Genomic DNA, 22,699 nt, shown 5'->3' with positions numbered 1-22,699 from the left:
GGGGGGGGGGGGAAGGGCTGGGTCGGCTCAGCGGCGCCCCAAGGGGTGTGGCTCCTGCCGGCGGGCCCTGCCGGCAGTGCGAGGCGGCGGAATGGGAGAAACAGCCCCTGAAAGCTACGGGACGGAGTGAGGGGGCCGGGGAGTTTTTACACCACCACCTCCCCCGAGGAGCACTGGGGATTCACCCGCATTTCGGGACCGGAGGGGAAGGCGGGCGCAGGGCAGTTCTCAGCGGCGGTGATGGTTCCCCTCAGCGCCGGCGCAGTGTGAGGGGCCTGGCCTGGGTCCACCGGTGTTGGAAGCGACACTGCCTCGAAGCTGAAGCTCCCCCGTGTTGCGGGCTGGCACACCATCGCCCGCGGGGCCTGTGCCCGCAGATAGCAGAAAGCTAGGGCTAAGCGCTCCCCACAGCACGGGTTGTCCCTCCTGATGCCAAAGCAAGGAGATGTGTCGAACATACGCGTACTTTTAATTGAGATATGGTGCTATTGCAATGAGATCGCTAGGCTGTCTGCATTGCCACAACTGCAGGGTGCCACGCAATGAGCCAGTGCATGCTGCAAGGTCTGCCTGTGGAGAGCACACAGTAGCTCTCGCTGGGGCAGCAGCTGAATACCCACATGCAGGCAGGGTTTCAGGCAACTAATAATGTGGTATGTTGCATATCACAATTTAAAAGTCCATTCAAGATGCAGTTGTTGCTGACAGGCTTGGCTCTGCCAGTGATGCTGAGAGGGCTGATGGCCAGCAAACCCATTTTGCCACACCACTTGGAGTGGCATCCAGGCACAGGGGAATACAAAGAGAAGTAGGACCCTCTTAACTCCTACTACCTTGACCAGATAACCTGTCCTCCAGTTTGTCTTGCCAACTCGTTCATTCACATTGCATTTAGGGCAGTATCCTTCCTTCCATTCATGCATTGTGTGTTTTCTACATACCAAAGACCATATTCTTTTATCATTGACTATAACTGGATTATTTTTTAATCACTTTCCAACCCTGCCTTCTGTCACAGTAGAGACGGACATGACAAGTAATAGATCATGCAAAATGGCTACTTTATTGTTCTAACACACCTTTTTATCCCCTTCTTTAGAGTATGTGTTAGTATATGATTGGTTTGGTTAGTAACTAACAATTCATGATTGGTGAGTTCGTTAGGACGGTTCTTCTTATCACTATCTTGTTTTTGTACTGGTCTTCTTGGATCTTTCCAGACTCTCAAGGATACACTACAAGCTACTCAAGGTCACGCTGTTCTCAAACTGTCAGGCATTCTGTAGACTCATTGCATCCCCCGACAGCCTTCAAAGAAACAGATGAAACTGGAGAAAGAGTGACAATTGGATGGATATTTTTGCATGGAGAGATCATTGACTCAAGAGGAAGGTTACTGACAACTCCCATCCCTTCACCTCCTTTCCCCAGTTCTCCAGACTAAGTGAATGATATAAACTAAACTGCTTTCTCTTGCCTACTCTAAGCATGGCCCCTGAATGTGTTTGCAAACAGATAAATACATTACAGAAACAATATCAAGATTTTTAAGTGTGCAGACATCAGGAAGTTAAAAAACATTTTTTTCTAGTAATGGTCCTAAATCTGATTCAGAGAACATTCAGTATTACTTATGTTGCAGTCATGAATTTAACAGAAAGTTGGAAAACAGAAATTCTGGTCCCTGGATAATCTTTATATTTTAAAACATCCCTCTAACCTAATGGGATAAAAAATTAAAACCCATCTGTTCATTACTATGGAGGAAAAAATCTGAAAAACTTCATAGGAAATATAAAGAATCCTTTTTTTCCTTTTAATTTTATAGAACCAAGTAATTTGTTCAGCCGATGCCAAAACATAGGCTGGTAAGCAATGTAGGGACTACTCATAATACCTACCCTGTTAAAATTTGCATGACATAATGTAGCGTTCGCTACATATCAAGGTGCCGCGATTAGATCACTGGTTGGCCTGGACCAGGGAAAGAGACAGATAACACACACAGTATGAGTGCCAACTTCCGCCTTTTATTGCGCAGTTGATTCCTTTTACATTAACAAGTGTAGGCGGGGTTACGGATGCGTCATAGGGCTGCGACTAACCCTCCGTCTTTCCATAACATCGCAAGATCTTCCGGGCGCCGAACCCTACATCCCCCCCTCCCTATGACCAACTAGTTTCCACTGTTATGAACAGCTTCACCCAAAGAACCAACTGTGTCAAATACCATAAACACAAGCACATTTCCATATCTAAACCCAAACACTACATCTCAAACACACGCAAACGTAATCCACACAGGTGGTAAATGGAAAGCCAAGGCTTATTGTCTGGGGCATCCAGATTCCCAGCTGTAAGCAACTCTGCAACTCCGTCCCTGACAGCCGGATCCCATAAAAGCATGCATTGATGGGCTCCGAGAGGGATGTCGTCCAGACACGCATCGGGCTCCCCAACTGGCCCTGCATCCACTGCCAGAAATTCGTAGCAGATACCCAAGGCATCACAAGCCAGGATAGGATGACAGCGATCTATAAAGAAAAACACTCAAACACTACGAGGTTAGGGCAGGACGAACCATATGACTATGGACCCATTTCAGTAGCCCTTCAGGCATCTGTACACAGGCATACCCTCACCCAAGACAACGCAGCTCAAATGGCCCTTCCCACTGGCGTGTCTGAAAGTCACGCACACGGACCAATGCGTAGGGACCTTTCTCTTCCGTGCTCGTAAAATATCGCTGCGCCACCGTCTGCTCCAGGTCCCCTCGAACTGTCTGATTTAATGAAGTTAATGCAGTTAACAGAAGATGCTGTATATGGAGAACAGGTGTGTTATCCTGTAACCAGGAGGGCTCCTCCTGCTCCCCCTCCCTAAGCCGACCGAGCAAGGTCTTTAAGGTTCGATGTGCTCGTTTTACAATGGCCTGGCCGTTGCCATTACAAGAGATGCCATGTATAAGGTTAATACCCCAGGTTGTACAAAACCATTCCACCTTTTCCGCAGTAAAAGGTGCACCATTGTCTGTCTTAGTCTGTTGCGGAATACGTAGTTGAGCTATGCAAACACACCAGTGTTGTATAAGTGCCAAACTATTCCATTTAGTGTGCAGTATAGGAAAAATACATCTACTATAAATGTCTACTGTAACATGTAAATGCTGCCGTGGCTTAAAAGGAGCATATTCTGCAATATCTGTTTGCCAGATCTGATTTGGCCGCAAACCACGAGGGTTGACCCCACCCTCCCAAAGGGGTCCTTGGGCACAATGAGGGCGAGCTGCGACAATTTCTTTGGCTTCAGCACGAGAAATAACCGTTAGTGTCACCAAGCCTCATGGACCACAATGCAAAAGGTGGTGTAACGTTATCGTGCGTGCCCTTGCTGGTGTAATGTTATCATCACCAACAACAGCCAACAACGCTTGTGCTGCCTGGTCAGCGCGGCTGTTCCCTTCAGCTAATGGTCCAGGGAGACCAGAGTGACTGGTAACATGAATAGGGAAAACAAGCGCACTACGTAACTGCAAGGCGTTCAGCAGCATACCGGCTATCTCCGTAGAAGCAGCTAGCGCCCATTCCCCTGCAACCAAAAGCTTATATACATACAGTGAATCCATGACCACATTTAAGGGCTCTGTCGGCCAATGTAACAATGCCATGGTCGCTGCCTTGGCCTCCAAAAACTGTACTGAGTGACTTGGTTCAGTATAGTCTACCTGGTGCCATGCCCCATCTTCTTTCCAAACACAAACAGCTTTGCTGGTCTTGGAGGATGCGTCAGTAAAAATTGTGCACTTGTCATTAGGGTGTGTCGCCACCTGCTGTGTTGGAAGAATGGGTAAGGCATGCAAGATCTCCCCACAAGGATGGACCTTATGTCCCGCTATTGTCCCTGTAAACTCTGCTAATGCACCCTGTAAAACAGACACCTTGGTCTGACAGAGAGTTGGCGAATTTTTCATGCCTTGGGGGAACATTTTCCACTGATACCGTTGCATGGGCACTTGATGGTTCCTTTCTGGGATAGAGAAGGCAAACCGCTCACGATCTCCCATGGTCAATGCTATTTGGGCAACAGGAGGAACTGCTGGAACTGTTGTTACATTGCCCTGATCCTGTCCCTCCTTCTCGGTGGTCAGTTCCATGGGAGTACCATTTGATCCTGAGCTGTTGTTGCTGGGTCCTGTACAAAATTTAAAGGGGAGGGCCCGGACCCCATCCCATCATCCCCATCCCGTTTCCCGACATCGGTTCTCGTTGTTTTGCATACCACGGAGCCCCCTGCTGGGCCCCGGGTACACGGCAGCCTCGAGCTCTCTATCCGGACCTACCACATCTCCAACAACGGAGGTTGCCCGCTCCCACCTCCTGAGCCAACCCTCCGGGTCTGGTTGCGCAATTCCTCTCTATATGGCCCCTACCCCCACATCAGCGACAAGCACCTGTACCCGCTTGCAAAACTTGTTCCAACGCCGCCGCTATCGGACACGCTTCCTGTTGTCGCTCTCTTTCCAGTACGTGATGTATCATTTCGCCTAGCGATGAGCCCACTGGCAAATGAGAGAGAAGCGCTGCGGTCTGCGGGTTGGCTTGAGCCTTAGCACACTCAACCACAACCGCTCCCTTAGCCGCCTCCGGAAGGTTTGCAGCCTGTACAGCAAGCTGAAGCCGATCTAAAAAGGCAGTAAACCTCTCGGCAACCCCCTGGCGGATCTTCACCCAAGGAGGATCTGCGCTCTGTCCATAGCCGCGACACGTTTAAATGCGGCCAAGGCGGTAGCCGCGACTGCCGCAAAGTCACGCCCGCGCATGCCCTGTGCCTGCGCCTGAGGTGTCGCAAACTGCCCCTCCCCCATGAGTTGTTCTATGGTCACTCCCGCCAGGTGGTGACCAGGATCCTGAGCATCAGTCACGACCTTAAGGCACTGAGCTCGCCATTCCTCCTTAAACAACAGCAGCAATGATGGGGGCAGCACCCCTCTCGTCAGCTGCATCACATCAAAGGGCGCAACAGGCGTTGAAAGCAGACACTCGAACAAAGTGAGCGCCTGCGCGGAATTCACTCCATGCGCCTGCACAGTACTCGCGAGTTCCCGAACGGTCTTTACGTCAAAAGGTGTCCACTCATACCGTCCCCGCGCCGCTGCCCGAATAGGGAGAACGACCGGCTGAAACTGCACCCCTGAAAGGCAACATTCTTTGGCAATCAGTCACCAGTCTGTGCCCTCTCGGGTGCCCTCTTACTGGCCATCCCCGGCCCCCTGTGTGGGGGGCACTAGCGGCACTGCACGCTCCGCATTCTGTATGGCCCCCTCAAGTCTCCGCAACAGACCCTGTACTCTCTGCAAAATGTTCGGTCCCTCCTCTATTTGAGTCTGTGGCGCAGGTTTTGACGGCCTCCGTATTGCACCACCCCCCTTCTCCTCGTCAGAACTATCGGAATTGCCCTGCGCTGGCACCTCGCGCCACTTCCGCAAGGACCCAGACGAGGGTTTAACCCGTTCCGGCAAAGGCGCAGTAGGCTTAGGCTCAGCAGGCACAGGAGGCTCAATCCGCTCTCCCAGCAAGGGCGCCTGATCTCCTTCACAGGGGGGTGTTTCCTCCTCTGCCACCGTCTCCAACCCCCACAGCCTCCTAACTGCTCCCTCCGCGGGTGGCCGTTCCTCCCGCTCTCTCAACTTACAGTATAAATGTCCCTTAACATCCCTGTCTGGAACCCAGTCCAAGAGGCATTCCTCTAAGCCCTTCCGAACCACCCGCCGTAATTCTTCCCAGGGAAACTTCCGAGGGGGGGCGTACCCGGCCCCGCTGGTGCCGTTTCAATAGGAAAACCCTCGGTCTCCGCCGCACCTCCCGCGTCCCCGCCCTTAATCAGAGAGAGATCGGTCTGCGAGCCCCGCTCCACGACCGCCCACTCGTCTGAGTCTGACTCACTGTCCCCGAGGGCACCGTCTCCCGCTGTTCCTGAGGCGGCGCCTCATCCGCAAACAAAGCAGCTCGCGCCGCCAACCAGCACGCCCCGGGTTTCTGTCCTTCCGTAACCACCCTCTCCACTTTTCCCCAAGTTTGTAATCATTCTGCAGCCCTGCGCTCGCCCCCGAGCGCAGATTGGAGCAAAGACTCCCGAATCTCTCCCCATTTTGGGGGGTTTAAAACTTCTCTAGGAGAACCAATACCTCCCCGGCGCAGCATCCACTGGATGCATTCGCCCGTGGGGCCCTTCCTAATCGTTCCGCGGGCACCCGCCTCATTAGCTAACACCTTAATCACCTGCGCAAGTTCCATCGTCGCCTGTGCGACCGATCACGTCGGGGTCACCACTATGTAGCGTTCGCTACGTATCAAGGTGCCACGATCAGATCACTGGTCGGCCTGGACCAGGGGAAGAAACAGATAACACACACGGTGTGAGCACCAACTTCTGCCTTTTATTGCGCAGTTGATTCCTTTTATATTAACAAGCGTAGGTGGGGTTACAGATACGTCATAGGGCTGCGACTAACCCTCCGTCTTTCCGTAACATCACGAGATCTTCCGGGCGCCAAACCCTACAACATAAAATAAAATAATATTGTAAATGGTAAAATAGTAAAACCAAGGAAAATAAAACTAATACTTAATTTTTATTTGAGCAATTTAGAATTTTCATTTCAATCATTTTCATGAGGATCATCTTTGAACAGAAAATGTGAGAAGCTTTCAGCCTGCACTAATTGACCAGTATAAAGCTTCAATATAAACAAAATTAATTAATATTAAAAGATTGTATCTAGTGCAGGAAAAGCAGGTACTAGTGTTCCTCAGTAAGCCTGCATTAATGTGTAAAGGTGCCAGATTTTTCACTTCCTGAATTCTGAATTCAGATATGTTAATTATGCCCTTTCTAGACATCACCTAAAGAGAAGTATTCCTACAGAAATTATAATTTGTATCACAACTGATGCTCAGCATCAGTAGGCTTGAGAATCATGCTGTCATGCAATTCTTTTGTTCTTGTAATTGGAGAAGAAAAATAGAGAGTATAGAAATCTGGCAATTTCTCTTTATCCAGATTTGAGCTCTGTAGCAGAGCTTCCTGTCTTCTGCTGCTGGACCCATTGGTTCATAACAGAGCCTTGGCATATGTACAGAAAGAGCATGGGGAGGAAACGTGCAAGCATCAGACTTTGTACCCATCTGTATCCATGTGATTTCCTACAGTTCTGCTTAAATGTAAATGGCATTTTTAAGGAAAAACAGAACAAGTTCAGAGCTATTAGCTTCCACAAACATGACTTTTAAATTACTTAAATTTCAATTATAAAATAAAATGAGGCCTTAGCTTTAAAAATGCTAACATTAAAATGTATTTGACATTGGCTAACATAAACTCACCAACTTTTTACTTTGTGGCATATTTTATCTACCGACACTCTGTGTCCCATATCCCACAGCAGAAATATAGTAAGCATCTGGGGTACACATTGCTTTATTGAAAATGTTTTCTGTAGAAGGCTGGTAAGTAGATTCACATTTGAGAAACCTCCAGCGGTGCCCTTGAAGAAACCACACAAGATAGAACCAAGAGCAGTTGATAGAAGCCACAGAAATATAAAACCAAGCATGTACATAAAAACAGAAGTTCAGTTCCAAGAGTTTAATGCTGCTCAGTAGGATGTGTTTGAACCAAGTGATAGCTGGGACCATCTGCAACTACTTGAGTCAGCAAAAAGCCTGAAATAGCCTACCAGTATTTCCAGGATATATGGGGAATATATAGTAAGAATGCACCTATTCGATAAAATAGCTGAAAACAGTTTCTGTAAGTGTAGCTGAGCAGATGACAGGATTCCAGTGATAAATTAAATTTTGAATTCTAAAGAGACGTCAGACCTTTATAGGCCCTAGTCCATAACAAATGTAACAAGGCATGCAAGGCTGCATGGGCTTTTTCCCATGTTAGCGCTTATTGTTATTAAAAACAAAATACAAGCTGAGACCACCAACATTTTTTTCTTTGGTTATTGATCTGTTGGGAACATTATCACAGTCAGGTGGAAATCAGGGTTTGAGTTTTGCTTTTATTTTTTTCCTTTTCTTTTTCTCCCTTCATCTTCCTGTAAAATGTGAGATACAGCCCCACCAACTGGTCAGTGATTGCTCTTGCTTTCCTCCAGGCTATTGTAGACTGGCTGCGTTAAGTCCAGTACAGAAGAAAGGTAAAGTTGAAGTATCTCTATAGGAGTACTTAGCAAGGGGCACTGGCTCCAAGTTAGAGGCCGTGTCTAATGTCTCAAGCATTTCAGCACTTATCTAAAGCATCTAAACGCTTACATTCTCTATAGAATCCTATCTATGGCTTTGTGGAAAGGCTAATCTCTAACATTATAGGAAAAGCAGTGTATTTTTTAAAATACACACTTAGGATCTACAGTTTAGTAGCTTTGATTTAGCTGCTTTGGCAAATTGAAAAATAAATTATATATTGGTCCATGCATGTTAGCTAGCTATTTATTCACCATTTTCTCCTTGGAGCATCACCGAGTAGGCAACATACTTTCTTTTTTTAACAGGTCCATTCCCTTTTGTGGCCCCTTTTGTTTCATCAAGACTCTGATCATCTGCTGTATAAAGTAACAAAACTATGAGTGATAACTTTAGGTCATGGGGAAAATTTCCTTTAATTCATATAGAGGAAAACAAAGTTATCTTCCACTGTCTCAAAATTGTTTAAAACCTTTGTTTGTCTTAGCTTGATGAGAAGGAAAGTAGATGTCTGTTCCAGCAAATCCTTTCTGGTGTGGATTACTGTCACAGGCATATGGTAGTACATAGAGATCTGAAGCCTGAAAATGTGCTGCTTGATGCACACATGAATGCCAAGATAGCTGACTTTGGTAAGCATTGCTATTTTATATCTGATCACGTTTCTGGTGTTATTTAGATCCTGTTAATTACTATGGGAAATATTTATTAAAATGTGTATATTTGAATATCCTGGTGGTAGGACATAATACAAGAAAACCCGATTAGTATGAATGTAAACCAAAATGTGTGCATGTGTGTAGAATTTTTCCTCTAAAGCTTTTTCTTCAAGTCAGGTATTTTCTGTGACTGGGTGAAATTGTGAACTGCCTTGTTTGGTCTTGCTTAATATTTTCTCTGAAATGCTAAATAGACTTAGTTCCCCACCTTGCCACTTCAAAATTGACTCTTATTGCCTGTTTCTCCATCTATAAAATGCAGATGCTTAGCTCTCTTGGAAGTATAGCGCAAGGACAGTTCATCATATTTAAGAACCACATTGCTCTATTAAAATACACTACTCCTACGACTACTCTAAATTCACTTTTAAAACTCTAAATGTGATTGAAAAAATGTAATTAAAAGCACTTAATTGTGACAAGCTTATTAAGAACTTAATAAAAGCTTTTGTATATTAGAGTATGAAAGCTAACCAAGCTGTGTTCTTTCATATTCCCCCCCCCCCCCACACACACACACACACACAAAGGGGCATAATTCCTTCTCTGCAACCAAGTTCTCTGGCCTGTAGTAGTCTTGATTATGCAGCCTCCACTGAGGAAACCAGAAGATATTTTCCACAGCTATTCTAGAAGTGGTAATTCTTTACTGGTCATAGGGTATGCTGAGGGCTGGTGAATGAAGATGGCCTAGTTCTAAAGTACATTTTAATCACTAACAGGATCTAAAAATCAAGCTATACTAAACTGCAGTGATTCAGGAACCAGTTAAAGCAGTGTAAGTGTCTAAATTGTGGTGAAGCTGTGTATACTCCTCAGTTCCCTTACTCTGTATAACCTCTTACAGAATTTTAGGCAATTCTGTGGTAGCATTTTCTACTTTGGCATTTAGAAGCAAATGTGGGTTTTAAGACACTTTCTTGTTATGCTGCTCTCTCCCTTAGAGCAACTTTGTTCTCTATCATGCCTGTGTCATCTAAAATAGACTGGTTTTTGTCTTGGAATGAATATGTTTTCAAACATTCCTAGGTTGTGTGCAATAATGGATTGATGTTACTCAAATTTCTGGTAAACCAAATGCAGGATCATGTGGCATTCTCATATAAAAATTTCAATAATTCCAAACAATGTTGCTTCCTTATTGAGATAAATTAGTTAACTTTCTAATTTGACTTACTAGTGATTTGTTCTAGGTGGTATATGCAGTGTGGAATCATTTTGCTCTCTGAATCTTTAGTAGTTACTCTCATACACTTTCAGGTCTATCAAATATGATGTCAGATGGAGAATTTTTAAGAACAAGCTGTGGTTCCCCTAACTATGCTGCACCAGAAGTAATTTCAGGAAGGTAGTTTCTTTTCTATTGGATGCATGTGTGCATGTGCTTCAGTCATTTTGCTGCTTAATTCTAAAGGCTACAAAACTAGTGCAATTGACAAGCTTGATGCTGAGAAACTGTGGGCTGAACTCTTAATTGCCTTGATAATTTTTCATAAGTATTTAAGGCTTCAATGAACTAGCTTTGAATAGTTCCTGTAATGTGGAGGTGATGTCTAATGTCCCAAATCCAGTGTGTAGAGTGTGCTTGAATTGGTTTAAAACTCTCACAGCTAAGATCTTGGAAGTAGAGGTACAGATAGAAATATGGGGAAAGTTTACTGTGAAGTTGAGCAGCAGTGAAATATCTGCTGCAGAATAGATATTCAGTCTGAAGGTAACTTTCCTTCCCCCCCCCCCCCCCCACTTGGTGATTGTCAAATCTGCTGCTTTCAGCTACCCACCCTAATATCTCTTGCTGATTGGAGGCCAAATGTATGTTTTATTCAGGCAGTAGCATAGAAGATGTAACAAGTTCTGCTATATGGACTCAAACTTCTCAGCCTCCAAGATTTGGAGGCTAGATGACTGCATAGATTCCACTCAGTGATAACCATGTATAACATGGGCTTTCTTGGTAGTAGGTGCAAGTTTCTTTCAGTTTACCATTGTCTTAAACTGTATCTGTGGATTATTTTTATACAATGGAGAAGAAAACTAAGTACTTGTGCCCTAGCTTTTATTACATATTTGAAGGGGAAGGACACTAGAGTTCAAGGGAGGCATAGCACCGAAATGGTATAGTAACTGCAGATTAGTTGTCCCAATTTCGCACACTCTTAATTAATGTGATACATTGTAAGACAGTAGAAAAAAATTCTATTTAAATGTACTAAGCACAAATCACTAATAGTAAACTTTTTCCCAGATTATATGCAGGTCCAGAAGTAGATATTTGGAGCAGTGGGGTTATTCTCTATGCTTTGTTATGTGGAACACTTCCATTTGATGATGATCACGTGCCAACCCTTTTTAAGAAGATATGTGATGGTATCTTTTATACTCCTCAGTACCTGAATCCATCTGTAATTAGTCTTCTGAAACACATGCTGCAAGTAGATCCAATGAAGAGAGCAACAATCAGAAGCATTAGGTAAAACATTAACTGATTTCTGATCACAGGATGCTGGAATGGTAATCTCAGTGAAAATATGCAGAACAAAGAAATCATTCGTATAGCTTGTCCCTGTTTTATAGTCTGAGATGAAAAATTCAACTTCTGGTTGTTTGGCTTTAGCTCTGGCTCTGGCCTCAAGTGGCCAGTGAAGTATCTATTGGAGGTCGCAGTAAAACAAATATATATGTTATATATAGAAATTCTGAGAAACTCCAGATTTAAGACTGCTAAAGCAAACCTGTTTACGTGCAGAATGGTTTGCAAAAACTGCACTGTATTGACTTCTCTGGGCAAGAAAATTCTTTGTTGTTAAGAACTGCTATTCTGTACTGTAAATGTCTGAGGGGAAGTTATGACTCTCTAACCTGATAACTACTGGTTTTATTCATATTTCTGCAGACTCTAAAAAATCAGTTAAGGCTGAATATTCCATGTATAAGATGGCACTTTCTATTTTAGCTTCAAAACTCTGGCATGAACCTGTGTGTGAGTGACAATTACTACATAGAATACTGATAAGTTAAAGCTTGTAGCTACAGATAGCCATCATGGGCTCCAGATTTCAAAATAGGATTCTGGAGAGGGTGACTGCTTTGACAAGTGCACAATGGGTAGAATAAAAAAAAAAAAAAAGGTAGCTGATAAAACTGTCTTTCATGCAGTAGCTTAGTTAGGTTTTCCTGTTTCCTTTGTAAGAAGCTCTAAGGAAAGAGCTCTGAAATACTACCTTAGTGAAAATGCTTCCTCTTTTAGGGTTGGAAGTTAGGAAGTTGGCAATGTTCATGTTCTTTCAGTAGAACAAAATGTGGTACACACATCCCTTGCTACTTTATTACAATGGGAAGTACTTCTTTGCAGAAATCAAAGCATTGTGAGAACTAAACATTGTAAAACTTAAGCTAAGTTCCTATCTACTCATCTAAGTCATGTTAAATAAGTCTGGAAGAGAAGTGATGTGAAAAAGATGTTGAAAAACATTGACTACAGAGCATGGATGGATTTTGAATCCTAAACAATTTTGTATTGTTAGCCGTGAGAGATGTCATCTCAGTTTAAAGGACAAACTCTTGAGTTTAATTGAATACCTTAATTTTTGGGGGGTGGGGGTGTGTGCGTGCAAGGGAAGAGGCCCACTGCAATGAATAGTAACAAAATACTCCTCTTGACTCAGTTATTCAGCTAGAGCTGTGCTTTGTAGTTGTATAGGAAAAGCTTTTTCTACTTCCAAATTAACTACTTGCTTATGATGAAAGTGCGTTTTGCTCGATGTATTTGTGCTGAGGCACGTTCTCAGGCTCATACTGACTAGAGCTTGAGCCATATAACAGCTCTTAAATCTGTAGAAAGACTTTATGCTATAGACTAGGATACTTTTAAAACTAGTGTCATGCCATCTCTTTTGGCTAGTTAAGCAGCTTACTCTAGGCACAAAAAACAATTTATTTTTTTTCTGTATGATTGGGCAGCTTAAGTATTTGGTTCCTTCTGTATATTTCCTTTTCCCTCTTATGAATACTAGCCCATGGATACAATAGTAAAGAGGTACAGATGGACTCTTCCATAGCCTTCCCTCAACTCTTTAAGTCTTGAAGAGACAGCAGGGGGATTTCTGAAGGAAAAAAATTATAGGCAGCTTGTTGGGGGTGGGGAGCATGTGACTTTAATGTTCAAAAATCTTTGTCCAAATATCTACCAAAGAAACTATTCAGTATCAAGATTTCAATTTGTTATGTATGTACTTGGGGAGGGACAACTCCAGTGGGTAGCTGTCATGGTTTAACTCCAGCCAGCAACCAAGCACCACACAGCTGCTCGCTCACTTTCCCTGTTGTCCCACAAGTGGGGTTGTTTACCTGGTGTGCGAAATGCCAATATACACACAGAGCAGAGGTATTTTATTCCAATTCATGTTTGCGCAAAGATGGGGGCTAGGTGGTAATCCACAAAGCTAGCACACCTCATACCTAAATGGGCAAGCAATTTATACAGTTTAGTTATACATATTCAATTTCCAAAGTTCTTCCCCAAAACTATTACTGGTAGTCACTTATCTACCACAGTTTCTATTGGGCTAAAGTTTCCCTGCTTCGAATTAAAGGTACAGTGTTCTTTTATTCTACAGCGCATGCTCAAGGAGAGTGGGGGGGTAAGTATTTTGGTCTTGAATTGAGTCGGTGGTCTGATCTCCCCCTGCCGCCTTTACCTGTCCCCCAGTTACCGAAGATGTTGCTGACTTCATGCCTATTAGCAATTATTCAACTTTATCGGTCGGTGCCTCCTGGGGTAGGATGTTCCCTTCTTATCAGTCTTTTAGTTCTTATTCAGGGGCACAGTTGTTAGCAAGACTTGCATTGTTTATACAGAGGGTATCCTGTTTCACAAGACCTTAAGGTGGCTTAAATACATCACCCCCTGGTGGGGAGTGAATGGGAAGAGTTGAAAATATCTCAAAACTAAGATAGTGGCAGTAAAAACAAACAAAAGCATCCCACAACCATTTATATAAAAAGCTGGTTGAGTTATATGAAGATCTTTTTGGAGATCAAGGTAGTTGAAACCCTTACAGGAAAGAGGATTTTTTCAGTCTCCTGCAAAATTTCTAGCAAAATCTTGTGAAGGAGGTGATTACTTAACATTATGTGCTGTTGTGCCGCACAGAAGGGGACTTGGACTGACAACTGGGGGTTTTGTACAGACTAAAAATAATTTTATTATTTAAATAATTTAATACTTGAAAGGCTTGCTTCATATATATATTCAGACCTTTTTTTTTTTTTTTTAATCTAGGGAACATGAATGGTTTAAGCAGGACCTTCCCAAATACTTGTTTCCTGAAGACCCATCATATAGTTCTACTATGATTGATGATGAAGCCTTAAAAGAAGTGTGTGAGAAGTTTGAATGCACTGAAGAGGAAGTGCTAAGTTGTCTATACAGCCAAAATCATCAGGACCCTTTAGTGGTTGCTTATCACCTCATTATAGATAATAGAAGAATAATGAATGAGGCCAAAGACTTCTACTTGGCTACAAGCCCACCGGATTCTTTTCTTGATGATCTGTAGACATTCGTCTGATCACCCCGTGGGACTCGGCACAGGGTCCACCATACCCTGGGCCACAGAGCACTGACACCAATATGAGGATGCTGCAAATGGCGTTTATTCAACTGCGTCACGCCCTTATATACTGCCTGTCGGTCATCCCGCCTCCCTTAACCCTTCTCTTTCCGTACATCGCGAGATCTTCCGAGCGCCAATCCCTACAATGATCACAATCTGTCTCGCCCTCATCCTGAAAGAGTGCCATTCTTAGTAGCTGAAGCACCACGTCCCCGCCATACTCTTGATGAGCTGAATCCACAGAAGTCAAAACACCAAGGTGTAAGAAGAGCTAAGTGGCACTTGGGAATACGGAGTCAGAGTCGACCTAATGATATCATGGCTGAAGTTTGCCGAGCAATTAAAGAACTGGACTATGAATGGAAGGTAAAATAATAAAGGATTTTTACAGCAGACAACAGTAATTTTTTGTTTGAGCTGTGTAATTACATAGCCTAGAAGTCAGAAACTACATTCTCCTGTGCTGGAAAATAATCTCATGTGCGTGTGCTGACTGCTTGTGCCTGCTGTGCAGGAAGGGTTTTGGGGGAGACTTATTTATGCTGACAGGAAAAATCTTGCTAATGTGTTTAACCTTTCTACTGGGGCTGTGGGAATGTGTTGAGTGGGGTTCTTTTGTTTGGTTGTTTTTTGTTGGAAAAAAAAATTAATGCTCTGGCAGGCAAGCCTGAAATCACTTGATAATACCAGCGAGTTGAAATAAGAAAAACAATATGCAGTGCTTCTCAAGCAGTTCCAGTTACTAACTCAAATCTCTTTTGTACTAGGTTGTAAATCCATACTATCTGCGTGTTCGAAGGAAGAATCCAGTGACAAGTGCATATTCCAAAATGAGTCTACAGTTGTATCAGGTGGACAGCAGGACGTACTTACTGGACTTCCGTAGCATTGATGGTATGTGAAGACTTGCATAAGCTAATGGAATTGTAAGGGAAATAATACTAAATACAAACATGTCTTAATTTACTTGTTTACAAGTGAAGTAAGTGTTGTCCTTTATTAGTTTAAGCCAAGCTAGATCTGAATTAGTGTTTCTTTATTCCTTCCTGGTCTAGTGTTCCTGCGACCAGATGGTTAGCTGCTTCATCCCTTAATCGCTTTTTAGCTATATCAACTCTTGAACTGCTCCATTTTGTGTCTGCACCAGCACTAATACTGTTACCTGATCAGAAAGTAACTTCCAAAACACACAAAGTATGTTTAGAGAGGAGACATTGCTTTATTCTTTGTTCTGCACAGGGTGCAAGGTGGAAGATTTCCACAAATAGAGAACCCCTACTGAGGTTTTCAGTCCATACTTATACACTACAGTTAAAACACCACACCTATCTAATACATATGTTCCACCTAACTATTCATTATGTTGAGCAAGCATGACGTGGTGTTCTCTTGAGCATCCCAGAGTGTTCTACGCCTGCACGGGGGTCTCTGGTGGTCTTCGGTGGTTGTTTGAGGAAGAATACCCCTACTCCTTTTGTCCTTTTATGGTCATGCGTCACCTGAGGACACCAGGGTCTCTGTTTCTCTCTCCACCCCCTTGTTTCTCAGTGCCCAAGGAGGATGTATGTCCTTAATTAGCAAGTCTGTGACTCTGAAATGTCCGTTATCTGGTGTCTTGACTTTTATCCAAACACTCCTTAAGCATCCTCTATTGTAAGCAGAATCTTAAACTAGATAAGCTTTACCTTGAGTACACATAATCTAAACAGTCCTTGAATAGCAAGCATATCACACTTCTCACGTCTTAGGGTTTTTTTCTTTAAGCTATCACTGCCTTCTTATTTGTTAATCAGTCTTTTGAAGGCTTGAGGCAACAATACCACTGGTGCAAAAGGGGAAGGATTGTGGGAGGTGAGAGATTTGGATCAACCTAAACTGCCTTTGGGGCCTCACCCCCAAATCTAAACATTAATTTAGATCTGAAGTAAGCATGTGAACATATTTTCCTAGTGAAGATAAAGCTTGGCATCTAGGCATGTGAATTTGACTTGGGCTGTACATTGCTGTACTTGATCTGGCTGAGATGGAGCTAATTTTCTTCATAGCAGCCTGTATGGTGCTGTGTTTTCTATCTGTGACTAAAACAGTGTTGATAACACACCAGTGTTCTGACTATTGCTGAGCAGTACTTGCATAGTATCTAGTCTTTCTCTTTCCCCACTGTGCTGCACGCAATGACTAGGCCGAGGGTGAACAAGAAGTTCGGAGGGGACACAACCTGAACAGATGACCCAGATTGACCAAAGGGATATTCCATGCCATATGATGTCATGCTTAGCAAAAAAACTGAGGGGATGGGTGTTTGGGGAAGGTAGCCATTGTTCAGAGACTGGCTGGGCATTAGTCTGCTTGTAGGAGGTGGTGAGTGGTTGCCTTTGCATCACTTTTTTTAAATTTTATTTTATTTTTCTCCTTCCTCTTATTAAGCTGTATTTATCTTGACCTATGAGTTTTTTCTTGCTTTTGTTGCCGAAATCCGGAATAAAACTCCTTAACAGCAATGAGAAGTTAAGAAGCAGGCACTCCTTTATTGCAGCGCTGGGCACACAGGGGATCACTCCACCTAGTGTGTGCACCTGTCTGGTTTAATCATGCAGGTCAAATGCACACCTGTTATACATATTCACTAAATTTCTGGGAAATGTCATACATAATCATCAACTGTCCGATAAATCATTAGCATATGTAAATGTCCCTTTACGCAGGCGCGGTGAAGTCTCTGGTGGTCTTCAGAAGCCCTCTGGTGGTCTTCCATAGTCTTCCTCACTTTGTCCGACAGTTGACCTCTCTTATGTGATTCTGCGCAGTACGATTTTCGCCATCATGTATTAGATTTACATAAAAGTACATTCAATGTTAATTCTTGAATTTAACGTTTCTAGTGATTGGCCCTCAGTCACACCACCTTATCAATATTCTTATACTAAAACATTCATTGGTTAATCTTACTTAATTCCACTAACTGGAATCTTGATCAGAGTGGGGTTTCTAAGCAACAGAACTAAGGTCCATCCATAACGATCTCTCTCTTAGTTTCTTAGGACAAAACACTACAAACTAACAAATCGGTGGAAGTTTCTACGGTTAACTAATTTTAGACAATACTTATTCTTTTATGATTGTATACAGCACATTTTGTATGTTCCTAAGTTTCGATGACTATATTGTGAGCTTCAAACTCCTATGTTCTACAATCTTTACCTTTTGATCAAACCCAGCTTATATAAAATTTTAACTTATCACAATATTTGTAACACTTTTTTGTCCTTCCAATTCTCTTCCTCCATTGCACTGAGATAGGGTGGAGTGAATGAGGGGCTGGCTGGGGGCTTAGCTGCCAGCCAGGTCCAACCCACCAATGCTAGTAGTAGACAAAATTTGAGATGGGAATTGTATGCTTGCAGTAAATGAAGTCTTGAAAGCAGTTGGACTAACCTGTAGAAAAATCTATTTTATAGTGACAGTAACACAGCATGTAACTGTTGTGGTTTAACTCCAGCTGGCAACTAGGCACCACACAGCTGCTTGCTCACTCTCCCCCAGTGGGATGGGGGAGAGAATCAGAAGGGTAAAAGTGAGAAAATTCATAGGTTGAGATAAAGACAGTTTAATAGGTAAAGCAAAAGCCGTGCATGCAAGCAAAGCAAAATAAGGAATTAATTCACTACTTCCCATCAGTAGGCAGGTGTTCAGCCATCTCCAGGAAAGCAGGGCTCCATCACATGTAACAGTTACTTGGGAAGACAAAATGCAATAACTCCGAATGTCCTCCCTTCCTTCTTCCCCCAGCTTTTTACTGCTGAGTATGACATCACATGGTCTGGAATATCCCTTTGGTCAGTTGGGGTCAGCTGTCCCAGCTGTGTCCCCTCCCAACTTCTTGTGCACCCCCAGCCTACTTGCTTGTGGAGCAGTGTGAGAAGCAGAAAAGGTCTTGTTGCTGTGTAAGTACTGCTCAGCACTAAAACACCTCGGCATTATCAACACTGTTTTCATCACAAATCCAAAACGTAGCCCCATACCAGCTACTATGAAGAAAATGAACTCTATCCCAGCCAAAACCAGCACAAACTCCTAAGTCAGATATCTTCCTGAAAATGGAGGAGCTAATGTAGACTGGTCATAATGCTTGTTTAAGGGCATAGTCGACTAAAGCAGAATTACCTACGTCCAATGGTGTATATGACATGCCTAGGAAAACATGTGGCATGGAAAAAGGATTTACTGGAATATGGCTGGATTACAGTATATGATGGCTAAGGCTGTGACTCATGACAGTTTAACCTGATCTGACTTGGCACTGCAGTTCTTGCCTTGTCCCTTCTGACAATACAAGTGCTTGCTTAGATCCACTAGTATTTGATACAGGAGATAAATACTGCAGTATAGGACAAATGACATCCCTGCTGGAGGGGAGATGACTGCTTAGAGCCATGCAGCTGGGGGGGGGGGGGGGGGGCAGCCTGCTGCAGTCCTTGCCTCAACTCCTTGAGGAAAACCCAAACCCAAGGGCATGGGTTTGGCATCTCTCTTCCAATAGTGAAGCTGACTTGACTTTCCCTCTGCCACAGCTAACTGTTCTCTATTCCTCTTGTCAAACTGTAGTTTAAAGTAGCTTTGAATGTGAAAAGGCAATCTTTCCTGCGTTCACTAATTTCTCCTGGAAATAACTTTTTCTGGTGCCAGGTGTGAGTCAAAACTAATGTTGAGTATTTAAAGTAAGAATAGAGATACTTCAGCAGAACATTATTTCCTCCTCATACTGAAGGTACTTCCATCTTGGAAGTAAACTTAAACTGCTGTAGCCCAAATGCATATTAAGGGGAAAAACTTCCAAAAATGAAGGATAAATTAATGTAGGCGCTAGCAATTAATGCATCAATGAATTATAATAAAAATACAAATAACAAAGTATAAATAACCAAATAGAAAGAAAACAAATATAATAAAAATAAAGTTAATACTAGCAAAAAGCATCTACAAAATGTTTGAACTGTTATTTGACTTAACCTTATGACGCTATCCTGTTTCTGTTTTAAGTTTAAACTAAATCAATTGAACTATTAGCTGCTGAAACTAGTTAATGAAAAATATAGTGAGTGCTGGTCTAAACTAAATCAGATAGTCCTGGAGCACAGTTCAGAGCACAAGAATAATTTGCATAAGGACATTTGATTCTGTGTTGCTATATGTATAAGCTTTTATTTTGTATCAACAATATACCATTTGCAAAAGCTGTTTATGTATTAAGATTTAAAAAACAAGATTAGAAGTGTGAGAAAGGGAAGATGTTTGCTGTTCCTATGACTGATTTGATACAGATAACTAATTTTCCTCCTCTTTCCACTTGCCCCCCAGATGAAATTACTGAAGCAAAATCTGGGGCTGCAACTCCACGGAGATCAGGCTCTGTGAGCAACTGTAGATCCTGTCAAAAAGATTCAGATGCTGATGCACAAGGAAAATCTGCAGATATATCCCTTACCCCATCAGTGACCTCTTCGCTTGACTCTTCTAAAGCTGACTTAACTCCAAGACCAGGGAGTCATACAATAGAATTCTTTGAGATGTGTGCAAATCTTATTAAAATACTTGCACAATAATTTTGAAGAGGGGCTTGTTTCTTTTATAGTAACAAGCATGCCTAAATCATAGTCAGATGCTTCCAGTTATAATCAAGTTAAATTAAGGCACTGAAAAAACTAGCCACAGAATGCAATTTGCAGAGGGATTGGAATGATTATGGGCAGTTATGTATATTATTTTGAAGCTGGAGTGAATTCTGATTGTCTGCTGTCCAATAGCATAATACAGGTATAGGAAGTCACATGCCCTTGGGGCAGTGTTCATAACACTTTACATTGATTGCACATTAGACTTCATGTAACATTTAAGTTACATGGACCTTCTTGGTTTTTTCACTTTGGTAATGCATACATCTGATGCACTGTAAGTAAATGTACACTTACTAGTTCAATGACCTAAGTATGACTTGTTGGTCACCATCTACAATTGTGCCTCAGTTGATCAGAATTGTCAACATCTAACAGTAATGTGTTAAAACTGCTGTGTTTCCTTCCCCTTACTTGACAGTAAATGATAAAGAAGTTTAATGCATTATAACATACTACTTTTAATAATGGATAAATTTGATTAAATGCATGCAAATCCAACCAGGTGGAAATGCATGTAGGTGCTCTGTAATGCACTAAGGGTGAAATTCTGTGGGCTGTAAGTAGAACAATTGAGGCCACAACAGTGGTGAGAGACTTAATGCTGAGAAGACTTGGCACCCTGTGGGCTGAAACAAAATGTTGCTTCGTGAAGAACTGTCAGCAGGTTCCTGATCTGTGCAGATTTGCTAGCTTATACCTTAGTGTGGTAGCAGCACAGCAGCTCACCACTGCTACTGCAGGCTGAGAATCCTGTTCCTTATAAATGTGCGCATGTAGTTAAGAGCACAGCTCTAAGGGCTCTTGTGTGCTATTCCAGAATCTAAAATTTACAGGTTTTTAAAATATATGTTAATACTTTGATATAGCTATTTATATTGTATGCTAACTTAGTGTATATTATATAGAATTCACTTTGCAGTTGAAACTACATATATAGGTTTAGGTTTTCCCAAGCCACCTTTATAGTGAACTCTATTTAAATTGTGACATTAATAGTACAACTTTTCAGTTGAACATTTAAAACTGATCATGAGAACTTGACTGCTGATATTCAAAAAGTTTTCAACAGTAGATTGCTATTACCAATGACATAAATCCTTCTGCATTTATGGTTTTTGTAATGTTTCAGGAAGAAAATTGAACCTTAAATGTTAATCACAGCTAGTACTTGCAAAAAACCATTTAATCTCTTGTAAACTGGATGTAATTATCCACAGTTCCATTTTCATCTAGCACTAATAGATGTAAACATTAAACAATAAACTGTATGTCAGAAAACACTTAGTTTTGCATTCAAGAATGAGTGTTCTCTTCAAAATAAACTTCATGACTTACTTTCGAAGATTGTTCTCCCAGTTAGAGACTGGAAATCAAGGCATTACTATGAACAGTGAAACCTGGACTCTTAAAATGAATGAGGGTTCTTGCCAATGACTAGCTGAAAACTGCTAGCTACAGCTATAAGAACAGTCTAATCCAGGCCAACTGTGGCTTCAGTTCAGAAATTCGTGTTATGAATATGCACAGCACAGAATTTGAAGAAACTTAAAGCTGCTTAAGCCCTGGATTTGCTGTAACTGCATTCTGAACTGGGCAATGGTGTGGTCTGCCTAGTATGTAGGTACAAGCTACAACTTCAGTTCTTTATCAAGTGTCACACGTGGTCCCTGTAATGCAAGGTTGTATTACTGTATCTCAAAGTGGAAGATTTCTCTTAAATAAAGCTTTGGGTTTAAACCCCTAAGATTGAGATGTCAACATGAGGGACCAGCTGCAAATCCTACTTAAGTTGTTTTCTGTTTGGGGTTTTTTTAGCCTTTTAAGAATTGGTTCTGATGTACTGAATAAATCTGTGTACTCACTTTCATTACCCTTTTATTTTGAAATTGTTAAATATTGCACTTGTACAATATAACAAATGCACAGATTATTTTTTTTATTGCAGTAATTCCTCATCTGGAACTGGTTTCAGATCACTGAAAGGGTCTCTTGCATATTAAACTAAGTATTTGCAAATGGTAGCTGCTCCTGGTTTGCAAATTTGTAATGCTGACCACAAATGCAAGGTGTCAAGGTGCAAATAGCTTTTAATTTTTATATACTTTTTTGGCCCTCTTGTGCATTAAGGCAACCATGGTTTTTACTTTGTCTTGGTATCTGGAAGTTAAAGTAAGTTTCTGGCAGGAGTGTACTGTATGCACAGTTTTAAATAAAGTAAATTTTATTGGTATGATAAATCAGTTTTGATGGCCAAAAGTTTCCTGATGGAACAGAGTTGGGATTTGGGGGGGGGGGGGGTGGGGGTTGATACAGTGTGGGGGAGGGAGAAAGGGGGACTGACAAGCTATTTGAATTCAGAACAGTTGTCTGTTGTATAACTTTCCTATACTTTGTAGATATTGCTGTTGAAACTCTTTTCTTCGAATGTTCCTACTGAT

General features: G+C 42.3%; 4 protein-coding genes across 4 annotated transcripts in view; 2 read left to right on the top strand and 2 right to left on the bottom strand.

Moving 5' to 3' along the window:
* The window catches only part of LOC126035282 (5'-AMP-activated protein kinase catalytic subunit alpha-1-like), a 79,835-nt gene extending 73,850 nt beyond the window's left edge, over positions 1-5,985 (bottom strand). The window contains exon 1 of the mRNA XM_049793702.1: positions 5,943-5,985. The gene's annotated coding sequence lies outside the window, so the exon portion shown is untranslated. The remainder of the gene's footprint in view (positions 1-5,942) is intronic.
* Positions 1-22,699, top strand: part of LOC126035354 (uncharacterized) — a 154,213-nt gene that overhangs the window by 27,266 nt on the left and 104,248 nt on the right. The window lies entirely within an intron of this gene.
* Positions 1-22,699, bottom strand: part of LOC126035340 (endogenous retrovirus group K member 5 Gag polyprotein-like) — a 132,888-nt gene that overhangs the window by 102,714 nt on the left and 7,475 nt on the right. The gene's annotated exons all lie outside the window — the stretch shown is intronic.
* On the top strand, positions 8,741-22,530 carry LOC126035404 (5'-AMP-activated protein kinase catalytic subunit alpha-1-like). The gene is given in 7 exon segments (XM_049793967.1): positions 8,741-8,884; positions 10,232-10,319; positions 11,217-11,441; positions 14,253-14,548; positions 14,708-14,952; positions 15,354-15,480; positions 19,945-22,530. Coding segments are annotated over 7 exon segments (1,302 nt in total). The 5' UTR covers positions 8,741-8,808; the 3' UTR covers positions 20,190-22,530.

Source organism: Accipiter gentilis, chromosome W, assembly GCF_929443795.1.
Source record: "Accipiter gentilis chromosome W, bAccGen1.1, whole genome shotgun sequence".
NCBI classification, from domain to species: Eukaryota; Metazoa; Chordata; class Aves; order Accipitriformes; family Accipitridae; genus Astur; species Astur gentilis.
Note: the sequence above shows the minus strand (reverse complement) of the source record. Positions and strands in the feature narration are given on the sequence as shown.